Genomic DNA, 11,418 nt, shown 5'->3' on the forward strand with positions numbered 1-11,418 from the left:
ATATAAAAAAATGTTTTTTTAGATGTGTTATTCTATGTTTCTTTCATTGAAAGGAGAATTTGGAGGTTGAAAATTGGAATTGTAATTGTTTAATTTTTCTTTAATTTTTTATTTTATTTTATATGTTGTATTTGAAAAGGTAAAAGCCCTCCTTCCATTCACATATCAAGAGTTTATATATTAACATGTTTCTTATATTTTTAAAATGAATAATAAAAGTTTTAGGATTCGTGTCTACAAAGTTAAGCAATGGAATTGAGTCTTTTTTAAACTTAATCAATTTGTCTGTGGTCATATTTTACTACACTTTTTTCAATATGTATCATAGTCTTGATTATTAAATTTTTTAAAACTGAAATAAATCATAAGATTCTTATATTATCCTTTAAACTTTTAATAAATTCTCTTAAATGCACACAAAATATGTAAAATTGTTTTCGTTTAAAAAAATATATATACAGAATTCTTTTAATCTACATCATCAAAATAATTTTTTTACTTCTGCTAACCTCTTTTTCCATGACTGATTTTTCTAAGGATATCTAAATAATGCCTCTTGTCCAATTGTTTTACCCTTTACAATTAAACTATTTATGAATGCAATATATTTGATGTGTTGTTTCATTATGTTAAATACTAAAGAAATCGTTATTGTAAATAATTATTTCATGTGTTAATTGCATTCTTTTTGTTTGTTTTGGTATACAGCATCTCAAAAGCTCACCCCAAAAATAAAAGGAGATAGTAACATTTTATGGTGTTTTTTAATATTCAATAAACATTTCATTGTCAAAGTATCATAATAGAATAAAAAATAAGGTTTGCATTACTTTGGCAAAGGATAGAACAAGAAGCAATGTGCCCAATGAATTTGCTTGGGAATTAAAGAAGCATGCAACCATGGAGTTTTTTTTTTACAAAGCTTATGTATATTATAATATGGATCCATCTGGTGTTGCTAACCAATTAAATTTGAAGTTTTACTTTGAAAGTTATATTTTATTAAATGCGTAGAATATTATCAAAATGAAATTCTAAATTTAATTGAAAAACACCTTTTATTACTTCCTTCAATTCTTTTTTACTATCATGGTTTTGAAATATTTTTGTTTTTATTTCATTTTTATTTTCAATATTTAAGAAAACACTAATTACACTTTTTATTATATTTTTATCATTCACTTAATATTTAATTAATTTGCATAGATACCCACACACACACATTTATTATAATGAAAAAAAAAACCTCAAAAAATCCTGTTAAAGTTTAATAAAACTCATTACATTCTTTTATTTCTTCAAAAGAATCCTTAAATTTGAAGTTATAATTCTAACCAAACACATCATTTCAAGAAAGCAGAGAGGATTGAGGGGGAATAAATTAATAAAAATATTATTTCTTGCTAATATAATAATAGTATATTAAAACCTAATGAACAAATGTTAGGGTGCTAATTAAAAGCAATAAGAAATAAATAAAGAATTGCAATGAGCTACTTCTTTAGCAACGGATATAATGCCGAGACAAGGCTCTGCATTTAGTAACAACAACGTATATCTCTCTTCCGTTGCAAAAAGTTAAGGTATAAAGTGAAAAAAGGGACTTGCTTGCACAAGCTTTATGTACTACCTCCATAAACCCACTTTAAGGAAGAAAACCGTTGCGAGTACTTACAATATTCTCTCTTTATTTTACTAAAATAAACTCATAATTTACAATAATCTTGATATTTAAAAATGTGGTAACTGCATACACAAAAGCTTCTACTAAAAATTCAAATGGCTCTCCGAATGCAGATTCCACGAAAAGGGCTTAGCTCCTTTTTAAGTGACATTTATACAGCTTTATGGTTCTATTATTGATGTTTTGAATACTCTCATAAGGCTCCTTGGGGTCCTACACTAACACCCCTTCAGCAAACCAAGCAAAGAGCTTGCACTTCAATTAAAGAATATTGGTTTCGTATTGCTCTGCCCTTTATTTTTAAAGCTATGCTTTTAATACCATGTTTGGATGAGCCTTTTGTGTGCAGGATTTAAATCCAACTTCAAGCAATGTATATTTGCTTCTGTATAGTTTGGTTAAATAAATAAAAAAAGTGGATCCTAAACGCGCTTCCAAACAGACTAGATAAGCAAAACCATACGGGATAATTTAGTGATGGAAGGTGATATATTGATACCATACCATACATCTTAATATATTAATATTTTTATTATTTTTATTTTAGTTTTTAGTTTTTAATTAAAAATATTATTATATTATTATATTATTATATTATTATATTATTATAAAGAGTTGTGAAGTGTGTGTGTGTTACTATTTCTATTTCTAGTGTCAAAGAAAAGTTTTCGTTTGTGTGACAGCTCAGGGGACATGTGCAGACAACAAGGTATGTACCATTCCAAATGCAATAATAGTAGGAACAATGTTTTCTAATTAAAAAAAGACCTTTCCGAATACCGCTAATTACACCTTTAAAAAGAAAAACAATAATAAATATTGGGCAAGAAGATTTTAAAAAAGATTCAGAAATCAAAATCAAAATAATATCATACTTTAAAAGATAAATATTGATTTCTTTTAACCGGTTTAGATACCAAACCAGGTTATGATTTCAAATCTATAACCAAATTTAAAAATTGTTTTAAATTTTTTTATAATTTAGATTTAAAAGAAAAAGGAGGAAAATCCCCCATGTGTTAACTTCTTATAGAATCCCGTTTAAATACTAGTTTTAAGATAAAGCATACTAAGTGTTTTGGATTTGATTAAGCACCATTGCACCAAAATACTCAGCAATTATAGTCAAACCAAAGTACTAGAAGAGTAAGATATGCAAAATAAGCAATGACCTCACATTTCCAAAGTCGCTGCCATCAACTTTTAGTTGTCTCATTGAGATCTTTTGGATCTGCATTGACTTCAGAAATGGCCATTCATCGGCTTTTATTAAAGATTTAAAGATAAGATTGAGACCATTTTAGCAAAACTCTGGCAGTGAGCAATGCCACTAAGTCGCCCACATCGAAACTGAAATATAAACCGCTTCATACGTTTACATTTCAGAAATAAAAAACTTACCAAAGACTCAAGTTTGGCCAGCAGTATTACAATCAAGTTCGAAAACCAATTACATAACAAACATAAAAATTAAGCACAAAAGAATGAAAATGACCATATCACCAGAAGCATGCAAAGATAAGAACAAAACATGTTATCATAAATTTAGAGCGCAGGTACTGGAAAACATATTAAATAAGAACCAGACACCCTGGATAATACAATGTTATCTTCGTTTGAAGCAAACAATCATAACAATTATATAATTCTAGCAAACCAAAACTTGTTCCGTCTCTAAAATGCTCTCTTGGAGATGAAAGAGTGAAAAGCGCAGACAACTAGAGGCCATGTTTTTGTATTCAAAACAAGTTTTGACTCCACCTTGTTTTAAAAACCAAATTTTCACCTAAAACCTGTTTTAAAAACCAGTAAATGCATCCCTCAACATTGCATAACATTGCAGGACACCAGGCTACACCAATAGTAACCAAAGAAACATACTTCTACAAGAAAGCAAACCACATTGGTCACATCTTAAAATCTGCAAATTGTGCAAACAAGAAAAACAATATACCCAAGATAAATTGGGTAAAGTTGCACTGAACTTAATTCTAGAGATGATATCCATATTGAAATTATCGAAGGTAAATTTATAAACAATAACGTTCCCAATTTTCTCCTCAAACGCATGAATATGCAACAATATAAAATAGACTAACATAAACGAAATTAGCAACAAGATTATTTAAAATCCACAACAACAATCTATCCAATAACATAAATATTGAATAAGTACCATCTATCTATCTGAAGGAATTAAAAGCCAACCATTTATTGAATTCAAATGTTGGAACAGATAAAACATTCAACAATAGATAAAGAAGCAATGGCTGAGAAGATACTCAAATCACACAGAGAATAACTAAGAAGCTGTGAAAAGACAAACAATTATAAAGAAAGAATTAATTGCCAAGGTTACTGGAAGCATTCAAACATGTGTAAGACCACATAGAGCTTCACATTCAAACAAATCAGCCTAAAATTATGTGTAACAACAAATATGATTCCTTACTCCTTAGACAAAGGAGTTATAGTGAAACTTCTAATAGCTCAATCAACAACCCCCATGTTTAGACTTAAGGGTGGACAGAAAGAAATACAGAGGTTTCCGTGCTATAAATACAATATAAAAAGATGAGGGATAATTCACTAAGAGGGATAAATACGAACAATTCAATAGAGTCAACTCACAGCCAAAATCGTAAGTATCCCACCCCACAATTTAGCCAGAAACAAACCCAGAATTAGTGGCCAAGATGACCCTCTTAAGATCCCCAATTACAAGCTACTCTCACCAGCTACATTGGTCAAATACACAACTGTTAAAACCAGAAAATGTACTTATAAGTGTTTACAAGAAACAGAGATCAGGTTCTGTTCACGGGTTCAAGCGCCTCAACAGTGACCACACTATTTCCTCTGATTACCTGCAAAAAGGGGGAAAAATTATCAATTTAAAATCCAATATCAGAATCTACTAACTACAATACCATGACCAATGATGTTTAAAATAAAATGCAAAAGAACTCACCACCATCCCTATGTCAGTTTTCTCATTGCCATTAACTTCCACAGTGTTGTCAACAACTAAATTCATAAACTGGTCAAAGCCACGGAGAGTACCAACAATCATGCGATTAGCATTCAGCTTGACTGGAAGAAAATACCGAGGAATCAGTATAATTTATCACCCAATTGTAAGACATACTTCCAGATATAAGGCTCTTCCATTAATAGGTTTAGGTTTCAAGTTCAGCACATATATACAAGTCATAGACAAAAAGTAGATTAAGTAACTAATAAGGATGTTCCCACAAACCAAAAAAGTTATAAAAGTAAATAAAAGTGTAATGATACTCTCACTAACACAAACACTTGTCATTATTTTCTCAGTAAGCTAAAATGGTCCGCTGCACTCATACAAGATGAAAAGACAACCACTCTCAAAGAAACAATACAAAATTTGAAATATGAGATATTGACAGCGTAAACTCTAGAAACGACAACAAGGCTAGAACACATTTCATTCGACACAGTTATTTCATTAAATAAAACAAAACCACTTAATTCAACGCAAAAGATACAAAGATAGTGAAATTTGGAGTTTGAGAATAAACCCTGAACCCTAAAATACAACAACGCACTCCAGCTCGAAAAAACTCATATGGTACGATTCAAAAAGAAAACACGAAAACGATAAGATACAGAGTAAGAGAAACAATAAATAGAGAATCACACTTACTCTGAAGCTTCTTGTCCATGTACCTGCCGCGTCCCCAAACAAAAGGCAATATGGATCAATTCGCAGCGAGTGTAGCGAAAATTGAGAAAAAAAAAACGAAAGAAGATAAAGAAAATTGAAGTAGAGAATGAGAGAAACACTTACTTCTTCAAATCCGGTGGTTGCCCTGATCTGCTCATGGTGATGAGATGAGAGATGACAGTAGCAAAGAAAATTTGGTTCACTCCACGAAAGTGCCAAAACCAAAACCTAACTTCGGAGGCAATGTTTCCTCTTCTATGTACTTTTGAAACCGAGCACGAAAAATGACACTTAATTGCTCCAAGGCCCATGGATCTCTCATGGCAGAAATCACGAACCAAAATAAGAGAAGCCCGTTTCAATACTTAAGGCCTGTTTGTTTCAATTTTTTAAGATAATTACTTCCTGCATCCCCTCCCATTTTTGAACCAACACTCCCACAGTTGGGTGAAATGACCAAATTACCCTGTCCGCTACACTATTATTACACCCACCATTTCGCACCCACCGCCATAACTCTTCCCAAAATATTACAAAATATATATATTATACACAGTTTCAAAAATTTCATTTTAGATTTTTTTTTTCTGAATTTATTTCATAAATTTCAAAAAAAAATTGTTCCAACAAATTTTCAAAATAGATAATTTTGAAATCACTTTAAAAAAAATAAAATAGTCTTTTTTATTGTTGTGGGGTTACAAGAAGAAGTTTCCTTTTTTTATGGGAAAAGTAATTTTTAAAGTTAAGTAAAACTAATTCAGAGTTTTGCAAAATATAAAATATTTTCAATCATTTGCTAAAATATATTTTAATTTAGTTCTTTTTTATTTTTTCTTTTAAAATTAATCAAATTTACTTATCAAGATAATTAAAAGCCCTTTTTTCAAATACTGATTTCCATAATACACACACAAAAAATCAAATAACATCATTCTTCATTAACAAGTGGCATGTGTGAGCTGTTGGAAATCTTATAATAACAGAGTTTGACTATTATCTTTAAATAAATACCTAAGCTCAAAATTTGACGCAAAAATGTAATTAATTAAATCAGTTGATAAACTCGTGTTGTGTATGATATTTTAGTTTATAATTTTATTATATGATGGTTTAATTAATACAAATTAAGTATATATTTGAATAATATAATATATTTTATAATCGATATGTAAATTACATCAGTGGAGTAAATAAAAAAATAATAACAATTTAACGTAGGAAAATGTTTATATTATTTGTAATGAAACAAAAAAAAATATACACAACATGACCGAAATAAATTAACATAACCAAAATAAATTAGTAAATACTAGTAGTTGTGAATACTTATTATCACCATCAAATATATTCTTTCACATTAAAAAAAATTGAGAAAATAATTTTTTTTAAAATGATAACAACATTTATTAATGTTTAGTTTATGATTTAAGGTTCAGGTTAGAAATGTCAATATGATAAATTTAAATTGACTTATTTAAATAAAATAACTTAAAATTATATTAATTAAAATTTAATGCGTTTAAATATCCTGAAAGTTTAAAAAAAATCTATCCAAACACAAGGTTTACTATAATGCAAACACACATGGTCACTTCAATGAAGTTGATTCAAAAGACAAAGTTAATGGTCAATTAATATTCAACTTCCTCGTGACTTTTAATTAAAAATTACCTTATATTTAGATGTTTTTATTCAAGAGGAAGAAATATAAAAATTTGTGAATCACATGAAATATAAAAATCTACCGATTAAAAATTAAATGACCTAACAATATAATGGATACTTCTTTTTGTATAAAATTATATATATATATATATATATAATTATATTATTTTTGTTCTTCTAAAATTTAAATATATTTTTTAAAAACATATCTTTAAATTTTAGAATAATTAATATTTAAAAAATTTATTGGGAGGAGAAACATGATATCTCCATTACTTGCATGACCGTCCTCCTCACTTTTTCTCATTAACATCCTAAATTACTTTAAATCTTTAAAAAATACAACATAATATAAAATTAAAGAAGAGGAATATAATAATAAAAAAATAAAGAAGAATAAGATGAGAATTTCACTAACAAATAACAAATCCAATCAGATATTTATTTTCTAATTTTTTTTTGGTTTACATTCATTTTTTTATGTTTTTTTTTTATTTTTGTTTTTTTTTCTCACACTTCTCCCAAAGTTTTCTTTTTATATTGTGCCTTTTGAAATGTTTTAGTAGTTTGAGTACGCATATTAGAAAATTAAAAAAAATTGTAAATTTTTAAAATGAAAAAATACAAATGATATATTTTATACAATTTGATTATTGTTATAATTTAATTAATGAAAAATTTGTTAACAACAATCTTATTTCTTTTGAATAATACGCAAAAAAAAAATATCATTTATACCTATATTTAAAGGAAATTCTCAATTATAACTATTTTTAGTTGTCACAATTTGTTTCTATTCTATTTTTATTAATATTTTATTGTTTTGTTTTGTTTTTAGTTGAACTTTTGAATTGAATGGTGGTTGTTCGGGCAGTTACTTTGACTTTCTGCAACGGACCAAAAAACACACTACAAAAGAAAACTTTTAGAGAAGTGTGAGATAGAAACGAAAAAAAGTTATGGAGAGAAAATGAACATCAAGAAAGGAATGTAAACCACAAAAAACTTAGTTTGATTTTTTATTTTCGCCAATCTAAAGGTATTTCTTATTGAACCAATACTATTATTGTTTATTTTGTTCTAATCAATGGATGCAGGTTGCATAAATTATGATTATTTAATTGTTAATGCTCTCATTTTTATTTCTTTTACTTTGTTTTATTATTTTCGTACAACAAGGGAGGCCGAAGAAGAGGAAAAAGATAGAGAAGCAAAGTGTCTCAAACTCTTACTTGAATAAAAAAAAAACTCCAAAGCATTCATATTTTTGCACAAGTACAAAGTTTTGATACTCTACGATTGTCAAACGCGCTACATGGATGTTCACGACGGAAGGACTTACATGGATGTTCACGACGGAAGGACTTGTGACAAGGAACATTTTGATTAGATCGCCACCATAAGTTTTGTAGACTATCTTGATGTTATTGCTGATGTGGGCGTCGACATGAGAGGATTGATTCGTTGTAGAGAAGAGAAAGAGATTAGAAAATATATATTTTCTTAGGGTTTGTTACATGAGTTTCTCATCTTACTTCTATTCTTCTTTATTTCGTCATTATTATATTCCTTTTGTTTAGTTTTATATTAGTTACAAACTAAGATTAGTGATTTGCAAGTCTTTGTAGCAGGTAGCAGGTAGCAGGTAGCAGGTAGCAGGTAGCAGGTAGCAGGTAGCAGGTAGCAGGTAGCAGGTAGCAGGTAGCAGGTAGCAGGTAGCAGGTAGCAGGTAGCAGGTAGCAGGTAGCAGGTAGCAGGTAGCAGGTAGCAGGTAGCAGGTAGCAGGTAGCAGGTAGCAGGTAGCAGGTAGCAGGTAGCAGGTAGCAGGTAGCAGGTAGCAGGTAGCAGGTAGCAGGTAGCAGGTAGCAGGTAGCAGGTAGCAGGTAGCAGGTAGCAGGTAGCAGGTAGCAGGTAGCAGGTAGCAGGTAGCAGGTAGCAGGTAGCAGGTAGCAGGTAGCAGGTAGCAGGTAGCAGGTAGCAGGTAGCAGGTAGCAGGTAGCAGGTAGCAGGTAGCAGGTAGCAGGTAGCAGGTAGCAGGTAGCAGGTAGCAGGTAGCAGGTAGCAGGTAGCAGGTAGCAGGTAGCAGGTAGCAGGTAGCAGGTAGCAGGTAGCAGGTAGCAGGTAGCAGGTAGCAGGTAGCAGGTAGCAGGTAGCAGGTAGCAGGTAGCAGGTAGCAGGTAGCAGGTAGCAGGTAGCAGGTAGCAGGTAGCAGGTAGCAGGTAGCAGGTAGCAGGTAGCAGGTAGCAGGTAGCAGGTAGCAGGTAGCAGGTAGCAGGTAGCAGGTAGCAGGTAGCAGGTAGCAGGTAGCAGGTAGCAGGTAGCAGGTAGCAGGTAGCAGGTAGCAGGTAGCAGGTAGCAGGTAGCAGGTAGCAGGTAGCAGGTAGCAGGTAGCAGGTAGCAGGTAGCAGGTAGCAGGTAGCAGGTAGCAGGTAGCAGGTAGCAGGTAGCAGGTAGCAGGTAGCAGGTAGCAGGTAGCAGGTAGCAGGTAGCAGGTAGCAGGTAGCAGGTAGCAGGTAGCAGGTAGCAGGTAGCAGGTAGCAGGTAGCAGGTAGCAGGTAGCAGGTAGCAGGTAGCAGGTAGCAGGTAGCAGGTAGCAGGTAGCAGGTAGCAGGTAGCAGGTAGCAGGTAGCAGGTAGCAGGTAGCAGGTAGCAGGTAGCAGGTAGCAGGTAGCAGGTAGCAGGTAGCAGGTAGCAGGTAGCAGGTAGCAGGTAGCAGGTAGCAGGTAGCAGGTAGCAGGTAGCAGGTAGCAGGTAGCAGGTAGCAGGTAGCAGGTAGCAGGTAGCAGGTAGCAGGTAGCAGGTAGCAGGTAGCAGGTAGCAGGTAGCAGGTAGCAGGTAGCAGGTAGCAGGTAGCAGGTAGCAGGTAGCAGGTAGCAGGTAGCAGGTAGCAGGTAGCAGGTAGCAGGTAGCAGGTAGCAGGTAGCAGGTAGCAGGTAGCAGGTAGCAGGTAGCAGGTAGCAGGTAGCAGGTAGCAGGTAGCAGGTAGCAGGTAGCAGGTAGCAGGTAGCAGGTAGCAGGTAGCAGGTAGCAGGTAGCAGGTAGCAGGTAGCAGGTAGCAGGTAGCAGGTAGCAGGTAGCAGGTAGCAGGTAGCAGGTAGCAGGTAGCAGGTAGCAGGTAGCAGGTAGCAGGTAGCAGGTAGCAGGTAGCAGGTAGCAGGTAGCAGGTAGCAGGTAGCAGGTAGCAGGTAGCAGGTAGCAGGTAGCAGGTAGCAGGTAGCAGGTAGCAGGTAGCAGGTAGCAGGTAGCAGGTAGCAGGTAGCAGGTAGCAGGTAGCAGGTAGCAGGTAGCAGGTAGCAGGTAGCAGGTAGCAGGTAGCAGGTAGCAGGTAGCAGGTAGCAGGTAGCAGGTAGCAGGTAGCAGGTAGCAGGTAGCAGGTAGCAGGTAGCAGGTAGCAGGTAGCAGGTAGCCATTCACTTTCGTAATTAACCCATTTTTACATTCACAATTATCATTTTTTTCTCCCTTTGATTTGTCATGAACTATTGTTTTTTCCAAACTTACTTAAAAGTCTTGTGTTTCATGTAAGAGTTTGGTGAGTTCGCAATAGGTATTTTCCTTAACGATAATATACATAGGGTACAAAAAAGAAATATAAATGCGATAATATGGATGATTCTCACTATATTTTCCTTTGTGTTTTTCTTTGTAATGAAAATAGCTTCATATTTTTTTATTTATTTAACCAACATGGAGTTGAATTTTTGAAGTTCAATATTTAAGTTGAATGTTGGATTCATTATTGGAAGATTATAACAAATTAAACTAGTATGTTTCTTTAACGGTCGCTTGTCTTTATTTGAACTGAAATTAAACGTGGAGAACAATTCTAGGTGTAGCATTCACATATAAATAAAATTCAAATTAGAGAAGTGATCATTGATTTAGGCATAAAAATCTAAAAATTAGATCATTATAATTTATAAGTCGTTTGTAACTTTAAACAACAACTATACTATCTGAACTGGTTAATACGCCTACAATATTGTAATAATCTTGCATCTTTTTAAATTTATGAATGTCACATATTTAATTAGATGTCATGAATATCAAATATTTTATAGCCCTAATTAACCAATTGTTGGCACCATTCATTGGTGTCTAGACTTTGGCCAATGGTCAACCAACAAATGTGAATTGAAACCACCCCCAACTATCCCAACTATATTATGCTAATTAATGTGTTTAATGTTAAAGATCTGACCTATAAAATAGTGATTTAGTGAAGTATGTTTTTTATTTTAGGGTTTAGGATATTACCTATTGATCCTGCCTGTTGACCAAAACGTTGGAGCTTGCCTCGTCAAACTTGGATCGACGTGTGCACCGCGTCAACCTCCGTCATTCGCCACGATCCACCTCAAGA

The 11,418-nt window shown here is 33.0% G+C and overlaps 1 protein-coding gene across 1 annotated transcript; it reads right to left on the bottom strand.

Moving 5' to 3' along the window:
• Nucleotides 1-4,251: 4,251 nt before the first annotated feature.
• Nucleotides 4,252-5,661, bottom strand: LOC137814583 (Small nuclear ribonucleoprotein family protein). Its single transcript, XM_068617397.2, has 4 exons — nucleotides 5,511-5,661; nucleotides 5,367-5,389; nucleotides 4,656-4,777; nucleotides 4,252-4,551 (listed from the first exon to the last, which is right to left on the bottom strand). Exons 1-4 carry the CDS (start codon nucleotides 5,543-5,545, stop codon nucleotides 4,492-4,494), a joined length of 240 nt encoding a protein of 79 aa, XP_068473498.1. The 5' UTR covers nucleotides 5,546-5,661; the 3' UTR covers nucleotides 4,252-4,491.
• Nucleotides 5,662-11,418: the final 5,757 nt, after the last annotated feature.

This window comes from Phaseolus vulgaris, chromosome 1, assembly GCF_051622355.1.
Source record: "Phaseolus vulgaris cultivar YP4 chromosome 1, ASM5162235v1, whole genome shotgun sequence".
Lineage (NCBI taxonomy): Eukaryota > Viridiplantae > Streptophyta > Magnoliopsida > Fabales > Fabaceae > Phaseolus > Phaseolus vulgaris.

Excerpts from the sequence above, each read along its gene's own strand:
- LOC137814583 (XM_068617397.2), bottom strand. The coding sequence starts at position 5,545 with ATGAGCAGATCAGGGCAACCACCGGATTTGAAGAA. Across the intron at positions 4,778-5,366 it reads CATGGACAAGAAGCTTCAGA|TCAAGCTGAATGCTAATCGC; the intron begins GTAAGTGTGATT and ends ATTTTCTTCCAG. Across the intron at positions 4,552-4,655 it reads AAACTGACATAGGGATGGTG|GTAATCAGAGGAAATAGTGT; the intron begins GTGAGTTCTTTT and ends CCCTTTTTGCAG.